The sequence below is a fragment of the Caloenas nicobarica genome, chromosome 9, assembly GCF_036013445.1.
Source record: "Caloenas nicobarica isolate bCalNic1 chromosome 9, bCalNic1.hap1, whole genome shotgun sequence".
Classification (NCBI taxonomy): domain Eukaryota; kingdom Metazoa; phylum Chordata; class Aves; order Columbiformes; family Columbidae; genus Caloenas; species Caloenas nicobarica.
In genome coordinates this window covers 13,643,273-13,667,702 of record NC_088253.1, presented here as the reverse complement: position 1 = coordinate 13,667,702, position 24,430 = coordinate 13,643,273, and the positions used below count along the sequence as shown (strand labels likewise).

General features: G+C 41.8%; 1 protein-coding gene across 1 annotated transcript in view; it reads right to left on the bottom strand.

The window, feature by feature from the left end:
- SLC7A10 (solute carrier family 7 member 10) overlaps positions 1–19,120 on the bottom strand; it is a 40,293-nt gene extending 21,173 nt beyond the window's left edge. The window contains exon 1 of the mRNA XM_065640827.1: positions 18,982–19,120. Within this exon, the coding sequence (XP_065496899.1) occupies positions 18,982–19,120 (139 nt within the window). The remainder of the gene's footprint in view (positions 1–18,981) is intronic.
- Between the last annotated feature and the right edge of the window lie 5,310 nt (positions 19,121–24,430).

The window sequence follows — 24,430 nt, the reverse complement described above, 5'->3', positions numbered from 1 at the left end:
GTTTTCAATGAAACTGGGGGAGTTGAAACTCGAGCAAAAGCTGAATTCTCATGAAAACAGTTCAAGAACTGCACTTTGAAGGAAAATACTAAATATCACTGTGCTTGTGAGAAAATAAAGGGACCTAGTAATACTTTGCATATTCATGCAAAGTCCTTAGGGCATCTTTTATTTATCTGCAGCACACGAGCCACACAGCCTGTAAAAATAATGGATCTGTTGAAAGTATTCAGGAGTTCTTTAGGAATGGCCTTACTAACTGTATTTGGAGAACGTATTTCTGATAAAACTAAGCAATTTCCTGCATGGTTAGCAGAGAAAAATATCACCTGTGCCTTTTTACTGCTTGTGCATTTCATTGAAGATCTATGTTACACATCTAGAAATTCTGAATGGGTCTGTAATACAAACTAGAAATTTGTCTAAGCAGCTTTTTCTCTTACAAAGTGAAATATTAACAACAAAGAAATTCTGCACCTTTTTTTTTTTTGGCTGCAGTCAGGTAAATCACTTTGACTAGTTTTTCAGTGAAGAATTACAGCAGGCAACATTCCTGAAAAAACGTGTATGGTTCATGAGCATAAATCCTGCCAGACTCCTGCTTTCATGGAGTGCTGTCTATTGTCCCTGGGAGATAGTGCTCCAAAGCTCAAGTCGGGTCACCTGGCACACGGTGGCAGGTTGCAGAGAATGCGCTGGGAGATGAGGTGTTCAAAGGCAGAGGGAAAGCTGGCATTACCCGGGTGTTCTGCTTCCTCCAGTATCATTGTGGAGGTGCATCCCATGTTTATTGAATCAGAGTAGGAATGAGGAAGACAGTATTCAGCATCATCAAGGATTATATCCCCAACTGTATATGGGGTCTTTCATTGGCACAGTTGTAACAGATGGTCTGTGTCTGGGTATCTTGGCTATGAAGGGCAAGTCTGGCATCCTTTCTCAGTACCAGTGTGGGAAATGTAAGCCATTATTTGCCATTTTTTAAAATGAAGCTGTAGCAAAATTATTTTTTAAGTGAAATGTTTGAGACCAGCCTGGTTTCAGTTACAGCTTTCTTTTGATATATTGAAATACTGCATTCTTAACAGCAGACTGAGACAGTTTTCACTGATAGCTGTGAATAGAAGAATAACCAGAAGTCTACCCATCCTCTCAAGACTCCCACATGTAAGTAGATACTGTTCAGGCCAACAAGATGACAGTCTGTGTCATTGCTTAGAACAGCTCTCTTAAAAACAATTCCTGAAACTTTGCATCTTGCCTGGGAGTTAATAAATATATATATCTTACTGGAAAAAGCAATATTGTAAAGATTGGAGGTTACAGTTTAACATCAACCAAGAAAAAGCTTAGTCAAAAGGAATCATGCTTTACAAATTATTTAAATCTAAATTAAATGAGATGGATTACGTCAATGATGATGATGTAACTTATCGTGGATATTTATTTAGATATTTGTTTGGCAGAAAACTGCTAAAGTAAGCAGCCTGCAGTCCAGCTAATTGCCAGTTGCTAACTGGCTTTCAGCCGTTAAGCACTCCTAATTGAGGACATTCGTGACCAGTCTTGATTGTCACTGCCTGTTTGTGAACTTGGAGCATGACACACCTACAAAACCAGCCAAGAAATAACATGTGTAGCTCATAATTTTGGTGCTAACCGGAAATCTTGTGGCAGCACAGGCAGTCCCACTGGTTTGATTTATTTCCAGTAAATAAACTTGCCGACCTCGGGCTCTGCCCTGAGCCACGTGCCGGAGCTGTGCCGCAGTGCCAAAGGGAACTGACGGGCGCAAGGGGCTGCTCGGCCTTTGCCCTGCTCCTCTCCAGCTGATTAACAGAAGAATACAAGAGATTATATGTGTGTCTGTGTATGCCCTTAAAATACAAAAGGTACATGAAATTCTGAAGCGAGAAGGTATTCAGGCCTAAAAAATTATCAGGATATAGGGACTCTGCTGAATTAAAACCAGCAAATGCTCGGAGTACATTTTCTTAACTTCTAGTCAAGCATTAATTTAGGCTATGTGGCAGTGTTTTAGATATTCCATGTAATGCCTTTGAACTACTTTGCCTTTAAATAGCATTCAGAAAAGTCTTAATGAAGAATGGATGAAGACTAAACGAATCTATAGAGCTTGGCATTAACATAATAGCCATTTAACTTCACATGCAAGTAAAAAATGTAACTACTGTACCAGTGGAAAATGAATTATGGCTCCTCTGCTAATACACTTGCAAAAGAAAAACTGAAAAATGGCTATAAAAATAACAGTGAAAATTTAATGTCTACAGGGACTGGTATTTAACAAAATTAAATCATCTTAAAATCTGACTTCAGTCCAAATATTTATGTTAAAATTCCTAGCAAGTATGAACATGACCAGTCATTATAAACTGTAATTCCAGCATTCCAAGTGGATTTTACTGGGTTAAGAATTTATAATCTGATTAGGCTACACCCAACCTTAAAGATTTTAAATATCAGGCTATGTAAAATACCAACAAAAGTGTTTTCTGTAACTTGTCATAGATTTATAAAGAAGATATTTGCCTTCTGAGCACTAAAATACAGATGTAGTCCACGAGGACCTGAGAACCAGGTTTTTCTAACAATGAAGGCATGGTTAGAACAGAAAACTGAGTAAAGGAAGGCATAACTTCACTAACAACTGATGCAGTCTTACAGAGAGTGTGATAGTCTGTTTTAGTCGTAGGGTTAGATTTTGCTATTGCATAAGATACTATGGAGATTTGTCAAACATTTAAATATTTATACATTTTAATGTAATATCTATATATTAAAATATAGCCCTGCCCACCACACCCACCCTCCCCGGGCCGACACCGCCCTGGCCCCTGCACCCGCACAGCCCCGGCCGGTCCCTGCTGCTGGACCCAGCTCACAAATGGCAGGAGTAAAGCAAAATCCAGCAGTGCCATCAGCTGGGAAACATCAGGGACTGAACGTGTCTAATATTTAGTGAACTCGGAGAGCTGCAGTGTGGATGGCATATAATTCTTAGCCTGAATTTTAGGGAATATTACTGTGGTTGTCACATATTTGTTTTGCTGTTTTCCCCAGTGTTACTGTAATCAACCTGTTTGCAAGATCATGGCATTTATCTTTTCCTTGAGAGAGAAGAACCTCTGTTTTATTGTCTGTGATGTTTTAAGAAAATGTAAGACTGATTAGATTGCAAAGAGCACTGATGAGCAGAACTAGCAAGTGGATGCTAGTTGTACATGACAGCTGCACCGGGGTGATTTTGGGGGTGCATTAGGCAGCTGTGTTGCAATTAGATGAAGAATTCACCATCTAGAGAAGAGCAGTCAAAACAAATTTGAGAGAACTGCCAACCTGAGTCTTCCCAAGACCTTTAATGTATCTAGGACCATTTCAATAGTTCTTTAAAAGTAGTAAGCTGCACTTTTGGCTCTGACTTAAGGTGTACGAACTGCTTGATGATGACTGTTAGTTTGGAATCACTTTCTACCAGCAGTGAAAAGCAGCACCTGCAAAGCCTGCAAGGTGTATTTATGGGACTGCAGCACCCTGCTGTTCAGCTAGAGCCTGCGTTTACTGTATGAGGCTGACCATGCTCAGACCATTAGTACCCCAACATTCGCCAAGGTACCAAATAGCTTAAAAACAGAAAATGTGGCAGTTAAAAATTCTACCGTTCTGAAAGGTGATACTCTTCTACCTTCTTTTTGTAAAATTAGGGATAATTTGTCAATTACTTTTCTTCTACAGAAGAAGGCTAACCAAGGGAACCTTCATCAAGAAAGCTTTTAAGCATCTGTTTTGGTAACATGACCATCACAAAATAATCTGCTGCGTGAATAATACTCAAAGGAGGTTATATTGGCAGATGTTGACTATACTTGTAGGAAGGGCACATCGATACTGTGAAGGCCTCACTGCAAAAGATGTGATGTGGGATATTATCACTATAGTACTTAGAGTCAAATGCAAATGCTCCCTTAACCAAAACCAGCACTGGAAACTCTGATCCCATTCTCTGGCTTGCAAGCATCGCACTCTCCTGAGTATGCACGGGGGCATACGCTGAGTATGATAGACTAATTTACAAATCCACATGTTTAAAATTGCAGGGCCCAGTTAAGCACCTGGAAGGTGACATGGTTTTCCCTGTCAGTCAGTGCTGGTCCCCACCTGAGTAATGCCTCTCTGCACTGGAGACCAAACATTTAGATGATGTGTGCAGAGAACAGACCTACAGTAAAGTAGATAAATGGCCAGGAGATGCCAGGTATCAGGCTTCTTAGGAGCATGTGAAACAGTAAATGAGAAGTTGGACATCTGCTCGTGCATGGTTTTATTCCATTTTATTTGAGTAACGCTGCTGCAATGTGTTTATATCAAAGGAGAAGTTAAAGCCTGTATGATAGGATTTTTGTTGTTCTAAATTGAGAACTCCTTTTATTCTGCTAATCCTTTCACTGGCTGCAGGCTCTGTCTGCTCTTTTCAGGCACACAGTCCACTGCTTTATTTCCTGCTCCTCTCTTCTGACTCTTGTACTTGGTCTGATTTCTCTACTTCCTTAACTTCTGACTTGTTCTCCTCTTCTCTTGCCAGTGTTGGGATATGTGGGCTGCATTTCATTACCACAGAGAGCAAACCTCAGCCTCCTGTGCCCTTCTCTATATGCTGCAATGATAAGGCAGAAACATTGGGAAAACTCATCTCCTAGGGACTAGGTGGCATTTTCCTTGGGATATTCTCCAAGGAGTAATGCTGAGCGAGCTGCAGCACGCTACCGCACCAAGAGCAGCCTATGTAGTAGTACAGCTGTGTCCAGGAGGGGATTAGAACCAGCCGCTTCGCTGAGCTTCATCTTGCACCTTCCTTTCCTTCCTTCTGCCCTGACATCAGGGACCTTGAGTAGGGTTTATGGCAGGGCAGTACTGCCAGGTGAAGATGAGGGTGTCCCAACACAGAGCTGCAGAGCAGTCCTTTCTGGTGGGTCGCACTGCATCACCACTGGCAGTGGTGCAGGGGGTGGTGGGGAAGAGGGGCTTGTACAACCCCCTTGACTGTGGGACTTCAGCACATAAAGGAGCTACTGCGGCCCTTGAAGGAAAGCAGTCCATGGCATTAGAGAAGCCTTCAACTCTTCCACTAGCTTCCAAAGAGAAACTGCATGCCAAACTGACCATGGTGCTGTGAGACAGATGTGGAGGAAACCCCTCTAATGTTCCTAAAATGCCCGGGTTGCCCTGGTGAGAAAGTGCAGCACTGCACAGTGCTCTCTATAAATAGTGCAGCTTTATGCTGTATTAGCCCTTGTTATCTGTCCAACATCTGTTTTCTGAGCTCTCTGGACCTCAATATCCTGGCTTGGAATTTTACCTGCAAACGGCAAAAATGTGTCATCAAATCCCGACGTAGAAATTGGCAGTTTCTAATGCTCTGCTCTGTATGCAGGCTGGAGGAGGTGGGGGTCTTCTCCAGGACACTGCCTGACTGATATCTACCAGAAAACTTCCGACTTTAAGGAAAGCAACTGACAGTGGAGCAAGGTCCCCCCATAGTGGCTTAAGAGGCAGCTGCCAGTCCCTGTAGCTGATCTAATGTTTCTCCCTTGGCTGAGAAATCTGACAAATGACAGATGCACCTCTGGGATGCCTCTCATAGTCCCTCTGCACCTGCAATGTTTTTCAGTATTTATCAAGAAAAAAGGCAATTACAAAATGCTGCTGTGAAGCTCACCAATTTAGCTTTATTAACAAAGAGTTTAACTGTGTCAGGGAGTGTTGTGGGTCAGACAAGGACAGTATGACAGTTACAGCTTTTTGCCAGTCCAGACTCTTCAGCCCTACCCATGCCACGGCAGGGACTCTCACACCGTCTCGGAAGTATAATTTATTTCATGGAAAATGCTGGTTGTGGGGTGTTTGTTGTTGTGTTTGTTTTCTTTTTTCTCTCCTCTTCTTCTTGCTCATTCTGACTGAGCACAGTAAACAGATTACTTGAACAGTCTGGAAAATTTACCAGGAACTGCTGCCCAGTGGGAAAGCCTCACCCTGTCCATTCCTGAAAGCTGTCAGTCCTCATGGAAGTGTCATCATTTGACTAATTAGAAGGATGCAATAAAATGGCTGTATGCAATTTCAAAAGTCGCACAGTACACTACCACAAGTTCAGATAAGGATGTCTTTTGTTAGATGAGTCTAGGCTGTAGTGGAAGAAACCTGCCTGGAGGCTGGCACCATCTCCCTGACCCCCACCCTGCTGCCCAGCTGCTGTGGCACCTCCGGGCTTACCTCGCATGGCATCAAGCTGCAGCTTTTTGCTGGGGAAAAGATCTTCCTCCTTTAATAGATGTCCATTCAGCAAAGTGAATGCTGAGAAGTAAAACTTTCTCTCTGCAAGCATTGGGGCCCTTTCAACCCTCAGCTGTGGCTCCCAGAACGCACACGTGAGCCATGTTTGCCCCAGGGCTCTAAAGCAGCAAAGGGACACGAGGGAACTCGGGGAGCGGCATGACAGGAATGAACGGGTCTGGAGAAAAGACACAGCTTGAGCAGATTTGCTCACTGTAAATACAACAAAACTTAATTTCCAGTCTCGCCCCTAGTTTCCCCTCAAATTATCAGGTTTTATGTATGAGCTCTGCAACAGTGTGCTCAGGCTCAGGCCAACTGGTCAATTTTTTGACCATGCTTATGTAGCTTCTGCAAACCTGTGACATTATAACCTGCGAGCCATTAAGAAGAGCATCTCTGAACTAGACATCACTTGATCTCTGAAGGGTTATCATGGGAATTTAAGCATGTTTAGCTTTAAGTTTAGGCTTATTTTTCAATATTATCCTGAACAGTAAAGGAGTTAAATGCTGACAGCACCTTCCTGAATTGAAATTCCAAGCAATACACGTTTAAAACATAGCAATACGAAAATAGCAGTAACAAGCCATCTGAATACACCAACTGTTGTGTTATAGCTCAGGTTACATTATTGGGAAGAAAGACTGATTAAGAATCTCCTGTAAGCTCTCATGCTGCTGTCTGGGATCTTACATGAACCTTATTTTGGATGCAGATACAAACGAAACATGAGCTCTACAGCAAAGCTTGCTGCTCTCGCAGGTTTCACAGCTCCTTGATGGAAATCATTCAGGCTCTCAAGTTTGCATTCTGCTGGTTGTAAATCTGTGTTAGCAAATTCTGGTGTACTTAGTTTTACCACTATCAGCATGATATCATTATATCTCTACACGGTTTTGTCTCCATTTTAGCAAAGAATACAAAGATACACTTACGTTTCGCTATGGTCAATGAAATGAGGTGGAATTTAAAAGCAAAAAAGGGTATTTGTTTCCTGGGGTGTGCACAACTATTGCATGATGATATTCGATTTAAAGCTCACACCTGCTTTTAAGTGCACTTTAATAACTATCTCAACCTAAGTTTAAATTAGATGTATAAATACTTATCAGCTTAGTATACCCTTCTACAGGCATCATTTACAATGCCATGTTGCTGTCCTCATGTATTTAGAAATTGGTGCTGACTTGAATCTTGACTTTATTTTTACATCTTTAATTTGTTTTTAAAGGATACTTTTAGATAATTTTACCAACAAGAAACTTCTTGATTTCCAAAAGAAATGTCAGCTTTTCTTGACACTGTTAAATATCTATGATCTGGGAATTTAAGGAAAAATGCCACACCTGTTGTAATATGATCTCAAGAGTTAGCAATATTACTACATAATTTTCTTTTTTGTGCATATGAACCCTTATTAGCAAATACCACAACTCTCTCTTGAAACTAAGTATATTCAGAATTAATAGGCTTCATGTTGCTCATTGATGTCTTTATATACCAAGTTTGTCTAAGCAGTTGACCAGCTGTATAAAAATTTTATCCAAAAAAATCCCTTGTTTACAGAATGTTTTGAGTACACAGAAACATGGAATTAAATTAGCTAATCCTGCAAAATACAGATTAACACAGGCCTGAATGCCCCTGCCAATGCAACGTATAGGACCCTGGTTATGATACACTTTTTGTTCTAGTTCTGCCACAGATCAGAGATGTTTTACTTGTTTTAAGTAATTAGGAAAGAAGACAAACATGACAATAGACCTCCGCTTGAAGTAGGTTCTTTATAAATGTCACTTTACATAAGTTTTGTCATTGGTTTGGGTTTTTTTCAGTTTTGGTGCTTTTGAGCAGCTAAATCTGAGCCCAGAAGTCCTTGGACTATCTCAGAAGGCCGCAAAGGGAAGTATAGGGATGTCAATAGATGGTATTTTCAGAAACCTGTCTTCAGGGAGGTCCTGCTGGAAGCAAATTCGCTCTTCTTGGCCTCTGTGTGCTGCTTTCCTTGTCTCTGAAATCAAGACAATGATCTCTACCTGCTGCAAAGGGCAGCTGGGCTGCCTGAGCAACTCCTGTGCCCTGACTACATTTGGTCAATGACAAGCATTTTGATAACTAGATTTGTGGTAAAAGGAGTGTGTGAGACTGGCCCCCTATAATTTTAATTAACAAGAACAGATTACACTTGTCCCCATTGCCCTCTGCTGTGTGACCTGAGCACAGTACGGTTCATCCACACCCAACCTCCCTGCGGTACGGCTGCCGGCCTTGCTCTGTTATGTGGGTAATAATGGACTAATGTTCTTTGTACCCAGCTGCTTTAATTTAATTTAGGGCCTGATTCTATGAGGCAGTGAAGTCCTTGGCTCTCGTTGACTTCAGCAGGATTTCAGGGCCTCAGGACCTGTTATGAAAAGGGTCTTTAATCTTCTGTCAGGAGCCTGCGCGCTCGAAGGGGAGCTATTCCTTCTGTACGCACTCCTAATACGTACAGGATTTGGGTACCTTTTGTAATACTCTGCTTAAATCTTAATGCGTTGCTAGGGAACTGGCCATGTCCACAACCAACAAACATGCAGACGTTGTGTCCTACTGGTCTTTGGCAGAGTTTACCGTAAGAAATGGCTTTATTGCAACAAGATCTACTAGAAGTAGTATAAAAAAGTAGTTTGTTGGTTTTTTAAATTACAAATATTTTAGTTCTGTCATACAACTAGAAATCCCTTCCAAGGTGAATGCTAGGCACGCAAGGACACCACCCAGAATCAAATATTGATTCAGCTATTTTTTAATTTACTTGAATACAGCGTTTGGAAGCTTAACAAGCTTGGATACTTTCTGTTCTCTTGTACTAACTAATGCTACTACTATTTTCAAGACACATAAAAAGAGCTGATTATTTATGTTTCCAAAGTGTATGGCTTTTCAAGTTTTCAGACAGCATTTAAGAATATCAGAAACACTGAAACTTGTGTTTATGGAGTCCTAGAATGCTGTTTCTGAAATGGTTTCATTTCCCCTTCACGGACATCAGAACTGTCTGCATTGTTTTAAATCAGTAATAAAATAAGGCTTGCAACCCCAACTACCAAAGAAATAAGTCTGCTATCAAAACAGGACAAAAACTGGGCAGAGAAAAAAAAAGTTATGGGGAAATGGAAATAAAATATAGTCTAGGATGACCTTAAAAACAAGCAAACCCTGTTCTATTTAGTTCTCAAGAGAGCTGCTAAAGAATTTTGAAATAATCTGGAGAAGGAACTCAACCCCTCATTTTCATTCTTCTCGGTCCATTCCTTGCAACTCCCTAAGAAAAACTGATCCCTTGGGTGTTTTGTACAAAAGGATGAATCTTTATGATACAAAAGCACACAGCTTAAAGCTGCAAGTCCTCATATTCCCTGACAGTTATTACCTTCAGGTTTATGGAGAAGCACATATTGATCCTTTCCAAGGCATGGGCTGGCAGGGAGGCAGGGAACACACTTTCGGATTCATCAGCCTTGTGGGACTGGAGCAGGAGCGATCTCGCAGTGCAATGTGGGACCCATCATACATGACAAGTGCTAAAAGCTTTTTCTCCTTATCTCATAGTGGTTGCACAATGTAACAGTAAAAAGATGGAAGACGCTTAGGAACTACAAAAGACCAGCCAACTAATGATGCTTTTTCTTATCAGACCTCTAGCCTATTATGTCATGCACATGTATTCAAGTGCAATGACCTTTTTGCAAAACTGCTTAAGTTATGGAGAAGGCATTTCAGTATTCAGAGCTCAACTTCTGCCCTCCACTGTCTGAACACATCTCTGTACCTAGAGAGCCACTTTTTCTAGCCTGACTGCTCATATCTGTGTGATTATCTGACCCAGGATTAATGAGGCATAATTAGCATGTCTGTGAGTTGTCCAGTATCACACGTGAACTAGGGGTTTTGTGATGGGCAACCTTGTGACATTCATTGTCATAGACCATATAACATTGTGGATTTTAGTTCTCTGATCCAGTGTATTCAACAGCATGAGATTCTTCCTTAACTTGGTATTTCCTGGCTTTTGTGACTCTAAATTAGGTCATATTGTTCAAACATAATTTTTGTGGTATATTACATTAAGATGTTTGGCCTGATCTAGATTACGTGGTTCTATGTAACTGATGAAAGAGCTATTGTTTTTCATAGCAGAAAAAATGCCACTCATCCAGATCACTGACCTATTTCTTGGAGTCAGAAGTAACCTTTCTGAAGTCTTACTGATTTTTAATGCTGTTTTACACTATTGATCTTGAAGCCTCATCTCTGGAGTGTGATTACAACAGTACTTAAGGATCAGATTAAAAATTTCAACTTAATTTTCAGTGCAGAAAGATTTTATTCAGCCATGAGGGTTATTCCATTACTCAATGATACAGAAATTCCTTAGGCTTAAACGTCACCAGTATATTCCTCTCCACCTTTCTTTCTCTAAGATCCAATGGAATTTGACTCTATTGTCTGAAAGAGATGATGAACCATGTCCAGGAGCAAGAATTTAATCGGTTGACCCTACCATCCGATTGGGCCATTCATTACCCTGAAATAAAAAACCCCAGAATCTACAGGTTCCTGAAGATGGGCATAATTTGTAGACAGTCACTCCTCTAATCTTGTTTTCAGCCCTGACCTGCAGAGGCCAGTGCCAGAAGAAGAAAGGAGAACAAACCAATACTTCATAAGGAGGTTTTGTGGAGGCTGGCACGTGAAAAAATGTTTTTATCATTATATACAGCTTTCCTCTGCAGGAGAGCAGGGCTTGGATATTCTCTGTGCTTTCTCATTATACAGAGAGGGATACAGGCATTTAAAAAGGAATTAGGATGCTGAGATGCGTAGTCCATGCTGGATTGCTGGCTCCCTGCTCTTCAACGTGGAACATCTGCTAAAGAAGTCTTTGGGAGACTTCTGAGTTTTTCAGGACCAGCAGAAAAAAACCCCACTGTTAGGATGTTTTATATTTGGGGCACTTTGGTACTGACAAATGCCTTCTCATTTTATCATGCTGCAATCAAGATGACAAAAAAGTGTGGCAGCTAGTAGAAACTCCCCCACAGCCCAACAAAAAACAGGGTCTTGAAAGAAAAAGTTTGGCACACAAAGAGCTCCAAACACAAAAAAGCTAAACCTCTACCAAACCATTTCTGCTTGTTGTGAGCCTGCCAAAGCAGAACAGACTTTCTCAACAGAAAAGGCTACATTATGCTAGAAGGAAATGAGCTGCAAGGCACAGGAAAAGGGAACACGAGTGGAGATTTATGGCACTGCTGAAAGCAGGCACTGTACTGCCAGATCAGGAGTAAGACACTACCAAAGGATGCTGCTACCTTTGTTTTTTCATCTATCAAGGAAGAAGAAAAGCTTCAGTTGCAGGGTATCTAAACTACTCACATCCATTGCAGAAAGTCCATTGCTTCAGCCTTCTCGTCAGAGTCACTGCGTCCCAATCAGAATTTTCTGTTTTAGGAGGTAACAGGGAAAAAAATTCCAAAACCAAACAACTAGCAAACCCCAGTCAAACTAAAAGCACCGAAACAAAAACCACCCGTCAATAAATGCCTGACAGTTAATAACCTGGGAACGGAATTGTGTTACAAATGTTGCAAGTTTTGCTCAAGTATCACTGACTTTATGAAGTACAGATTGAGGTTTTTTTGCAAATGATCTTTGTTATGCCCTACTGCTGTTCCTGAAGATCATATCGGGGATTTGTTCATATTGATTTTTTTTTTCCTGCTGTTTTGGCTCTTGCTCTTTGTATTGTACATGAAGGACTTCACATGCTGAATTCTCCTGAGTACAGACTGCAGCAGAAAGGCACATCTGTGGACAAACAAAACCATTTTCTATGCCCAGAAAGACTGAATTAAGAAAAATATAAAGTTAATTCAAGTTAATTTTTTTTTTCTTCTGCTAGGAATCTCTACTTAGGGATCCTTTTTGCCTCCCTCTGTAAATTCAGACTCAGAGGTATGCTGTTAGCCCAGAGAAGCTCTAGGGTCTCCCTGGATTTTTACCAAGCTAATTTGAACTTTGCCAAGGTTTTTACTTGCGAGTGAAACTGTGGCTTGTTTTCAGCTCCCTGAACTCAGGTGAAAGCCCACCACCAACGATCCTGATGGACAACTGTATGTTGGCACAGCCTCAAGGAACACAAGAAGACGGCATCACCCCTAAAACATATCAAGCCATAAATGTAACTTGCACTGCAAATTTTGGATGTGCATCCCTAGGTCTCTTTCTTTCAAAATGTAGGGTCTGATCTTTCTCAGCAGTATGTCCCTGGGTATCATATAAAATTCTGGACACCTATTAGCTTTTATATACATATGGATGCTGGACATGTAATTTTCAGTAGTTATGAGTCCTAGGACTCTGGACTGTACAGAAAAAAATCTTCGCAAGTGCTTCAAAAGTGTCTTTGTGGTTTCTTGCTACTAAGGTAGATGTGCCATTTATCTTGAACAAAAATTTCCTCCTTTATTTAACCATAATTTGCATTTATAAGAGAACAAGATATTGAATTACTTTTCTACATTTCTACAGTCCAGGGCTACATCCTGAATTATTTTCCTGAAAAAAATCAGTCATGTATGTGTAAATACTTTGTGTGCTATGTCAGCAAGTGCTATGTCAGCAAATGCTCAAAATAGTAGTTAGCAAGGTGTGTAACAGAGATAAGGAAGACACTTTCTTTTTAGAAACACTTCTTTTGAGAGAGAGAACCACTGAAGTAATCTGTATTACTCTCACTAGTCAGTCAACAAAAGCGTGTCCTGTGACTTCAGTTAGCTATAGAAGGGAAATGCTCTCAGAGATTCAGAGAGGGAGAAGCCTTGCTGCAGCACTGCCATTTTCTGTGACCCTGGGTGGGATCACAGAAATCAACACCTAGAGATGTGGATGTTTTTCTTGTGTCTTTCTCATACATTTCTGCTTCTGCTGCTGTCCTGTAACTTGGGTACTACTCCAGTGACGTCCAGTGGGGCTGTCTGGGAATGATCTCCTAATGACTTGATACATTACTTGATAAAGAGAGAGATCTGATGGGTGCCGGTTGATTCAATGACCAATAACGAGTCTCCTTAAGCAACAGTGGCACACGAAACATGATCGGAGAGGATTGACCAAATAGATGGCATTAACACTTATCCATTTCCATTTAAGTTATTATTTTAATGAAAAATATGAGTATGAAAGCTATTCCCAGTTCCATGTGTTGTCCTTCCCCAGTGTTAAGCGAGCAGTTTGCCAAACCCCAGAGCAGATTTCTGTCTATAAAGACTGTCTGCAGAATTTAGGGCACATAAGAATTGCAAGAAATATAGCGGCAGGGAAGGCTGGAAATAGTTTTCCGTTAATGGCAAGGAGGAAAATTGACATCCAGTGCAATTATACCTCTGAACTTGGTTTTATCTTGGAGCACTGCCCTTGGAAGTGGTATTTATGTAAATGAAAACTTCCCTGCAGATGCATACACAATTGTTAGTAAATAAGTACAATGCCAGGCAGTATAACGACAACTAAGGAAATTTATTCGGTCATTCCCTTGATGGGTTATCATGATGCGGACCCTAATCTGTGCTACATATTAGGACAACCCTGACATAAGGAAGAATCTCCCATGTAAAGGGGCTTTTCAGTTCGTATGCATTCTGCTGAGACCATTCGTAAGGTGGCTGGGCTGACTGGGTGTGTGCAATGTGCTGGGTGATGTGAACAGGCAAATTCCAGAAAGCTGCTTCCAAGCAGCAATAAGTGAACCTGTTGTTTGCTGGGCACCTGATAACAGTTTTGATATCATCATTTGACTTGAAGCAAGAACCTGTTTACAGGGGATCTTACTCCAAGCTTGTATGTGAGTAGAATAAATACTGCAAGATTTTTTTAAGTAACCCAAAGTCAGCGGACACAGAAACTTGACTGCCTGTGCTCAGCAAAATAATTTAAAGAGACATATTTACTTTTAGCAGGCATTTTATTGTGGCTCCATTTGCAGGTCTTTTCATGGGTCTTATATAGCCTCACATAAAATCATCCACATGTATACAAGAGACTTCATAATGTGAGTGCAACCCTATGGCTATTTTTATGCAGTTTTATAAGATGCATAAATAAATGTTTTAAGAGATGTTTAACTGTTTGTTTTATATAAAAATACTTGATTTGTATTAAAACAACAGACAAACACCTCTTGTCAAATGTCTTATGCATGCAACTTGTGTATACAGTTGCATGTACATTTCTAATGTAAGAAATCTGAATTTTATTATCCAGACCAAAAATATCAGGTTGGTATTGGACTTTAATCAGGCTGCCGTTTCTAATTCTTGTACTTTTCTAAAGAACAGTGGAATGTGGCAGAAACTACACAGAGCCAAGTCACGGAGCTTCTTAATTTTTCATCTACATAGGCAAAACTCTCACTGAAGGCACTGAATGAGAATTTCTCTGTATAGCTAATGTGCCTGTGCTTATAGAAGATATACATGTGCAATAATCTTAGTTACACATATAGCTCTACAAATAAGATATAAAGCCGATTATGTAGAAAGTGCATAAAATAACTGTTGAATTAAATATGGCATAGATTTCTGTGTCTGCTAAATAAATATTAATTGGGTTTTTGAGCAATTAGATAGTATCTGTAAGTTATTTAGTAGATAATAAAGAACATATGTTACTATTTTTTAAGCTGTATCATTTCATCTGAGTATTGGAAAGCTTAATTTGCAGTGTAATTGAGTGCATTAGAAGAGTATTAATAGTTGCAGCCCATGAGAGATTTGTTTTCACTGTACATAACCATGTTGAACACAGAGTGGTTTGGGTGCTCTGACAGCAAGTCTCAGGCACTTTCCAAAATTGCGTGGCAGAGATGAATTGCCAGAAAGATTTGTTACTTCTACTAAACACTGTGTTCAGCCTTACAGTCATTAAGTATCAGTCTCTTTTTAGCATTAAAACAAAAACGCTTTGTATTTAGTACCTGCATTTACATTAGGATACTCCAAAGAGGCATCTTCTGCCTCAACATGAAATAACCTTTGGAAACAGACTTCTTCTCTAAGTAGGCTTGTTCATATGCAAAAAATAAAGAAATAAAGTAATGAAGGATAGTCTTAGCGTTGTGAAAGAGCTAGCCTGCTGGGAGAAATCAGGAGACTGCCCTATGGGCTGGATATAAGACAGGCATATTATATTCCTATTTTGATGTATTTTGCTCTGCTATTTTTTTCCTGAACATCTAGTATTTCTTAGGGCAAAGCCTTTCAAACCTCTATAAAGAGAAGACAAAAATTTGAAAGTATGTTTTGTGAGTGTATAAAGACAGCATAGCAATTCATTATGTTGACAAATATCTTGGTTGTAAAAGCAGTAAGAAAATTGTCCTGTAATTCAAAACATGGAAGGAAGGCGGAAAAGGAACAGCCCCTTTACAGGGAATTAGCCCAGGCCATGGAGCTGCAGGGCAGCTGGTGGGATGGCGGGATGAGGGGATGTCTCTGCCCACCCGCAGCAGAGTCACTGCTCCCCAGACCAGTACGTATGCTGTGTCCACAGGGCAGGCTGAGCATCTCCTTAGCTCTAAGAGACAGAAGCCTTAATGTTTAAGCTGGATGAAGTGATGTTCCTGCATCTAGAGGTAGGTTTTTTTCCCTCAAATGCAACCAGGAAATTTCATGGGGTCCTTATGGAATACGAAATATTGAGAGGCCCTGACAGTATTGGAATACTCTCAAATATACCAGATAATGGTGTTCATACCTCCAAGCCTTCTTTTTCATCTAATTTCATTATGCTAGGGAGCATAGAGAAGACAATCTGATTTCTTTTTTCTTCCAACTACGAATCATATAATGGTTTATTTTAAACAAGCAGAAGTAGTGTATAGAAGGCAACCACGAGCTTATTAATCACATATTTATAGGCTCATATTTACAGATTGTCCAAATACTCCTTCATGTTTCCTCTTCCGGTTACTAACTACTAGAAGATTATCACTCTCTATATCCACCCTGCAGCTGATTAGAATTGTAGAGCAGTTAGCTAAAACAGAGCACTTGCTGTAATGCTGGCAGATCACAGCATCAAACTTTTAATTTGATAATGCAAAAAATATCCTCTAACATTTTCTATATCTGCAGCACTTTTATACACTATTTGCATAAAGATAACCCATGAGAACACCTAAAGAAAAAGAGAGCATAATCTTCCTTCAGCTCCTTGCAGAGCAAGAAGAGGTTTTTGTTCAAAGGTGATTTCCTTTTTCTTCATGTTCTCAAGAAATATGACTTTGCTATGGGACACATCAGTCTGATGTCTAAACCCTTGAAGGGAAAAGAGTTTCCCTCCTCACTCAGAAGTGGGAAATCCATGATGACAGTTGGCATAAGAGTCCTGATCTGGCATCAGATCAAAAGGCTATGACATCGACTGCACCCATTTTTTAACCCACATTTCAGTCATTGTAAAGAAGCCTTTCTCTTCTGTTAAATTTTGTCATACAGAAAATTTGTGACCTAACAGGTTGCCTAATGCCAATTCAGATTAAATGGTTTAGGTTTTTGCTGAAAGAGTCTTAAATAACTTTTCTCTTGTTTAACTCAACAATGGCTTGAAAGCCGATTCAGTATAATTTACCATGTCCTCTAATTGCAGGCTGTCATGTCTTACGTAGTGACATCTACAATGCTATACTATACTCTTACCACTAACACCACTTCGTTACTGAAGACTTTGTGATACATGATGTAATTTCACCCACCTACACACAAACAAATCAAACACCAAAACAAGATCTTAGGGATGTTTTTCAAACATATTTTATCAAAATATGAGGGAATTTGCAGCAGAATTTTTAGGCTTTATGCAGAAAACATCTAATACTTAAATGGCTTGACAGTACTAGATTTTATCCTATTCAAATGTCTTTGACTAGATGAGAGGCTGTTTCACAAGATTTATTTTGTACCAGAGTTTTATATATATATATGTATTCTGCTTGTAACATATCACAAATGAGTCAAGTTGGTGGAAGGTTGACCAGGAAGGGATCAGAGAGAGCAGAGTAGCAGTCTTGAGGTACAATTATCTAACACCAGAACTAACAAATAACATAGATGACATAAATTTTCCCTATGACCAGCAGCAACCTAGGTAATATCTAACACTGGAAACGCCTTACTTATAGCACTGTGCCTCATTGAATACCCACACGCCACTGTTACACAAGGTTATCTATGCTCCACTGAGATCCAGAAACTAGATTTTCCCCTTTAAATATGCCAAGGGATTCAATGTAAATGTATGTGTGTATAAGTAGAACACACCTTCCCACAAACTGCAGTTATAGCTGCCCATTAGTTTTTAGTATTTTACTACGGGAATGGTATGAAATATTTTCCTTTTAATATAATAGCCTCACCCACAATGCAAGAGATCCTGTTCAATGGTATTAATTTTTTTTTTTTTTTTTTTCCTTCATCTAAACAGGGCATAAAGGTATACAGGGCTAACAGCATAGAATTGCAGAAAGGTAGTATAACCTATAGGAAGTATGCAGCAAAGTCCTCTTCCTCAAGCTTGGGGACATCATTTGTGCAGACACAACAGGGTGTCCCAGCCAATTCTGCTACTGCGCAGCATACTCCTGTGGATGTGGCAGCTCTGGACCTTGCCCCAGCTGGCACTCTAAGTCTTTCCAACAGCCCATGGTGGAGAAGGCAATGGCTGGGTCTTCCCATGGGGTTTTGAGGCTCACTGGGTTTGTAAGGGATGCTTGTATTTGGCTGGGAAACTGCTCCTTCCCCAGGCTCACTCCCACTTCTCTAGCCCGGACACCATGGAGATAGAGCATGCCGAGGGAAGGTGCCTGCGCCGATTTATCAGTTTAGACTCTCCTACGGGGAAGCGTGAGAAGCAGGCGCAGCCCCGCTGGCTGGCAGCTCTGAATCACAAACCGGGTTTGTTGGAAAGGGCACTGAGTGGCAGTGGCTCTGCCAGCAATCGGCAGGCGCGGGAAGCGGGAGAGCGTATCGCTGCCGCTGGCCATGCTGCCAGCTCCGTGCAGATAGCGTGGGTCCGGGAGTTTCGGTGGCTTTCTGAAAGCCCGAGGTGCCATCTTCATTTTGAAGAACCCCAACCTGGGATCAAAAAAATCAACTTTTGTTTTAGCCTTAGAAATAAGAGCGGTATAAGCCTTAGGAGCTCAAAAGGCCGAGGGGAAAATGCTTTAGAAAATCTCAGGGTTTTGCGTTCAGCGAACGGCCGGGGTGGAGGGAGCTCTTCGTCATATTTTGTTGGTACCTTAAGAAGGACTGTGCATTACAGCTGATAATGAACGGCCGTCCCGTCTGCCGCTCTCTCCCTGTGCCCAGCTCAACGCTGGCCGAGACGCGCCGCCCCATGCAACACCGCCCGGTACCCTTGCCGGTAGCGGCACACCTGCCCGCGGTGCCGCGCCCCGCCGCTCCCCCGCGCCGGCTGGTCCCGAACCCCGGTCCCGCCGGGACGGGCTGCCAGCGCTGCCCGCGGGCGCGCAGCGGCGGGACGCGCTGCCCCGCGGGGGCCCCGGCCGGCGGTGCGGGCCCTTACCGATGATGATGGCACAGGCGCTGACCAGCCCGATCTCCTTCTTCAGCGCCACCCGCTCGGGGCCGCCGGGCGCGCCGCGCTGCTCCCCGCCGGCCATCGCTGCCCGCGCCGCTCTGCCCCGCTGCCGCCCCGTGCGCATGCGCCGCCCCCCGCCCCGGGGGGGGCCGGGAGCGGGGCGTCCCAGGCGGGGGGCGCGCGGCGGCGGCGGGAAGGTGTCGCCGCCTCTGTGAGGTAAAGGCACCTGCGGGGAGCGGGCGGAGGGTCCCTCGGCCTCCCCAGGGCCCCCCGCAGCGCGGCGGTGCCCGGGGCGGGCTGTGTGTCGCACGAGGAGCGCGTGCCGGGCGCGACAGCTGCCGCCGAGCGACCTGCGAACGTGTCCCCCGAGGAGCAGGGTAAGCGACCGCAGTAACACCAAAGTTAGCACGGTTTGGTAGGTGCCACACGTCAAATGACACGTTGGGTCTGTCGGTCAGCGGGCTGTGCCCCAGCGCCCGGGTAGCCTGCGTGCCCGCAGCTCATGTTGGATGGCTTTGATGACCCAGCCCAGCCCCGTGCGGGGCTCGCTGTCACAGCGCTGGCTCCACCTGGATCTTCTCAGAGGCGGCCTACGCACTGCTTGTGCTATATTCGTTGGGCTAGTGAAATAATTTAAAGGAAAGAGCACGTTATTGCTTGTAATCAGTGCTGACCGTGTGTGGCCAAACGACCGTAGTTAAAACCAACACGCCAATGCCCAAATGCTGCTGCTTGATTCCTGCCTTTACTTTTTCGTCAGTTTATTGTCCTCCCCACTGGTATCACATCTCTCTGAAAGGGGTTGAGCCCCCAGCCCTTGCGTGCAGCAACCCCTGGGCACCCGTGGGTGCTGAGCGGCCGCAGCTGCGGGGTGTCCTCCCAGCCGCCCCGGGTGCTGCGCTGGGCAGGCAGCGGAATGTTGATAACCTGCAGCTGGAGTCACGTGTTGGCAAGCTGAAGGAAATAATAATATTTCCTTTCCTCACATGGGGCATAAATGTTGGGATGCTTCATTGCAGCAAGAACATAGGAATACCAAGATAAATGCAAGGAAATAATGATATGTAGTAATTCATAATATTTTTTTTGTTGTGTGAACAAACTGCCTTTGTAAGAGTGTCAATGGATGATGTTTCCTCAAGTCATATCTTGGGAACCTGGGCTCTTCCCTCATGCTGTAACAGCCAAGAGTTTATTGATGGAAATCCCCGTTTTGTTCCTTGTCTATAAATCAAAATGAGCCCCTTTACGAGAGCAGTTGTGTTCAGAGAGGATCCCCCCCAGCCTGTGGGTGACCTGTTCTGAAAGTGCATAGGTTAGAAAATTTTCATACGAAGATTATGTGGTATCTGGCTGGTGTGAGAAGGAGATAATGTGAATCTGTGGGCAACCAATGCAGAAATAGAAACTGGACATGGTGGGTTGGTATCAATGGGAGGAGGAAGGTCTGGTCCTTCACCTCAGTGAAGGAAGGTGGGAAGTTTCTGTAGTGACATCTGTCTGATTTTGTCTGACTTCAGAATGAAAAGTATGAACTGACGACTGGTGAGTCATTTGAGGAAATCAGTGGACTCTTCTTACAAAGCTTATGGTAAGTGATTTTACTTTATAAAGCTGCTTTATACTGCTGCTGTTATAGTAAGGCTTATTAATTTTCAGAATTGAGACTTGTTTCCTAACTTCATCTGTTGCTTTGTGGAATTGTCATTTCTAAGTGAACTGACTCACTAACTACTTCTAAAATGTAATTTTTTTAGTTACTATGTACTTTTTATAAGGAAGCATTTTACAAGAAGAATTACCTTCTGAACTATGTAAACAGTACTACTGTTTTCCTTTTAAAGGCAAGGAAATGCAAAGACTAGAAACAAAGTTTCAGATGTTCAAAAGTAACCTGAAGTTTTAGGTATTTCTCCTAGGTGGTTTAAGTGATTGTTTCAAAGCTATGTTTTCCACTGGTAGCAATGCAAGTGATTTCTAGTGCCTCTGAAAGTTTCTATGTGCTAGTTTTATGTGGACATTATGATTTACTCTGTGAAAGTTGTCTGTGACAGTCTGTTTCTTTTGTAAGAGCTAAAAGTTAGAATGAACTTCATCAAAAAAGTATGAAAATCAAGAAATAGGGGAATGAATGGTGTTGCTAACTGCATTACTAAATGTATTGCTGAGTTCTATGAGCCTAATACAGTTTAGAATCAATTAAACTTCAGGGAACTACCACAGAATCTGTTAAATGAATGACTACCTGAAAGGATAACAATGCACTTGGTTTCTTTTGCTGTGGTAGAAATGTTGCTTTGGTCTGGAATATGTGTATAATCTTTGTGGTATTGTGTGGAAGATAAAAATCTTTATCAGCCCTCTTATGCTGATTAGAGAGGAACAGTGCATGGTGGCTGTGGGATGATGAAAACAAACACTAGGATTTGATTAACTCTAATAATCTTCTTAGACTCAACTGTGCAGTAGCTACAGGATTTCTTTTTTTAAAACATTCTGGCCAGTTTAGGAGGCTTTTCCATGGAAAATGCTAAGTATTCATACATGTGTGCACTCTGCTTGCTGATATCAATACTTTGTTCTGTAGTTGTTCCTTCTCGTTGAAAGCCATCAGGCACAACTGGGTGACTTTACCAAAATGTTTCCAAGTATTTTACTGGTGCTAAGAAAGGAGAACCTGACAGAAAAGCATCAGAACAGTCTCCTTAGGACAGGTAGCCAACTAACCATTAAAACTGAGAAAAGCAGAGGAATCTTAAGGGCTTTGTCTTCCTATCCAGTTTCACATTAGTTGCATTTTGAACAAGGCTAAAAGAATAGTGCTAGTGCAGGAAAACTGTGCAGTGAAATATCAGCTTCATCACAAGAAGACTTTTCGCAGCAGGAACATTAAGGAAGTGGCACATCTGATTGTGGCTCAGCAAGGCTGGGATACTGTCTATTACGCCTAACAGCATCAGCACCAGATCCTGTTTTGAGAGTTTCATCCTTGAGGGCAGCATCTGTGCCCTTGCCTTTGTGTGGGGCTGTTCCCAGGAGGAATAGGGAGCATGTGCTCCTTGGGCCACCACGGAGACCTTCGACAGGGGACACCCAATGCCTCAGCTGCACACCCGAGTAGGGATCTTACAAATGTCCATTTGAAGGGACCTGAACCTGTATATGATTGTATTTTTCTCAAGATATGCAGCATTATTTGGTAGGTGCTTTTTTGTGATATCTCAACCAGAATGTACCCTCTAGTACAGGCAATAAGCTTGTAAGAAGTTTAGCCTAGTTACCGGGTAGTGTGGGTAATAAACAGGGTGGGCAAACGAGGCCGGGTGTGGCTATGTAGGTGATGGAGGAGGATGGTGGCTGTGCAACAGCAGCCCAGTCTCTCCCTGACTCGTGAAACTGAGTACATGGTGTGTGGGATAATGGTTATGGGCAAGGAGATACAGTCAGGAAATCCATGCTGGTAACTTAAATTAGGATTGTAGTCCTAGACTCCTGTAGAGTACTTAATTTTTCTTGTTTGTCCTTGGAAAGAGGATAAATTCTTTACCTAAATCCACATAAAACCCAATGATTTAGTGATTCTTTTCCCACTGTGTGCATAGTAAATCACTTCCCTTTTCAAAGTTTTAAGTGTTTTACTATTGCTGAAGGAGTAAGCAGGTGGCTGTTTACATGAGCTTTCAGTATGCCTGCATCCATAGCAAAACGCAGGAGTGTAAAACAGCAGTGGGCCAGAAACCTGTTGGAAAAGACAGCAGTGACAAAGGTTGCCCACATTAACTGCCAAAAACTGCTCTTTTTTTTTTTTTTTTTTTTTTTTTTTTAGGCTGAGTGCCTGCCCACTTCACTGTGTTTTTTGCATGAGGGTGAAGAGAGGACTTTTCTTGTGGTAGCGTTGGCTGCTTATTTAGGTTGTGTATTCTGTCTTATTGTTAATATAGTTCCAAAATGAGCAAGTCAGAGGGCATGTACATTCTAATTAGTAGTTATATGAGACAGCTCTCAGAGTGAAGATTTCTTTTAAATTGTTTTGGATCTGAACATACTGTATCTACTTGAATGATGAAATGTTAGTAAGCAAAAAAGCCAAAGTTCTTTGTGGGAAGGCAATTGCTGCGTAGCAACTGCACAGAGAGGATGCAATGAAGCTTGCATGTGTTCTCCTTTGTTGCTCTTTTTGTCTTCATTTTCTCAATGTTCTGAAACGTACAGGAATTATTAAAGTTGTTGGAACCAGTTATTTCATTCATTGCTACTTATGCTCTAAAAAAAAAAGCAGCAAACAATACAGTTTGGTTTTCACATTTTGGGAAGAAATAATAAAGGGAATTTAATATGCCATTTACAAAGGGATGCTGTGACTGAGTTTTCAAATGAATATGGTCTGTAATGTATGTGCAGTGTATAGGAAGAGAACAAGGTTAAAGAAATATAAAGACTCTTCATGACAGTAGATGTTCTTTCCAGTCTCACTCCATTTTTGTATCCATCTAAACAAATTTCTATTGTAGTAAAAGATAATGCTACAAAACTGAAACATACCATAGCTGTTAAAACATAATTCAACTTTGAATTTAATGGAGTCACCATAAACTACAGCTGGGAAATAATTAGTTGAAACACACTACAATTTAGTTTATATCTTTAAATAAAACAGTGGGCTGACTGGTTTAGCAAAAAGAAATTTGGGGAGTAATGGGATTGTAAAATGATTCTTAATTGCTAATAAACTTGAGAGAAAGGTTTCCCATGTTAACAGTGTCTGTGGAAAGCCTGTTACATCCAAACAAAATATGGGAAACTGGTCTGAACTGTCCTGGCAGATGAGTACTGTGCCAAGCCCATGTCAGGGGGATTTGACCAGCCCCACGGCTGACTGGTGACTGTGGGGTCCCACTCCAATAGGATTGCTGTTACTCTGTGCTTTGTCACCTTCCTGTAGTAGTACTGAAACTTGTAGGGTGTTAGGATTAAGCCTACAAGCAGGAGTAAGGCCCACTTACTGGGAGCTGACATCAGCACGAGGGAACCATGGAAAGCCTTTCGTTAAATGTGAATGAGTCCCAACAGGCAACCCTAAATGTAGCCAGGTGCAGGTGGATCAGTTACTTGTTGAAAGCATCTCATTCTCTATCACTTTGCTCTATCGTGTTCAGTCACTATACGATAAAGGCAGAAAAAAATGGCGCGCTCTGTATTTCTAGTAATGTGATATTGTACCTCTGTGTTTTCAGAAAGCTGTAGCAGAGGAAGCCGCATTAGTATGTGACTCCTGTGTGACTACCTGGTACTGAAATAAGAAAATGGGGGATGTACATTTGAAAGTGGAATCTTTTCCTCTAGTCCAATAAAGGAGGAAATTGTCCACAGTGGCTTTTTTTGGGTAGCTACTTTTCTCTGCATTAATAGCAACAAGAAAGAGGTAGAACAGTTC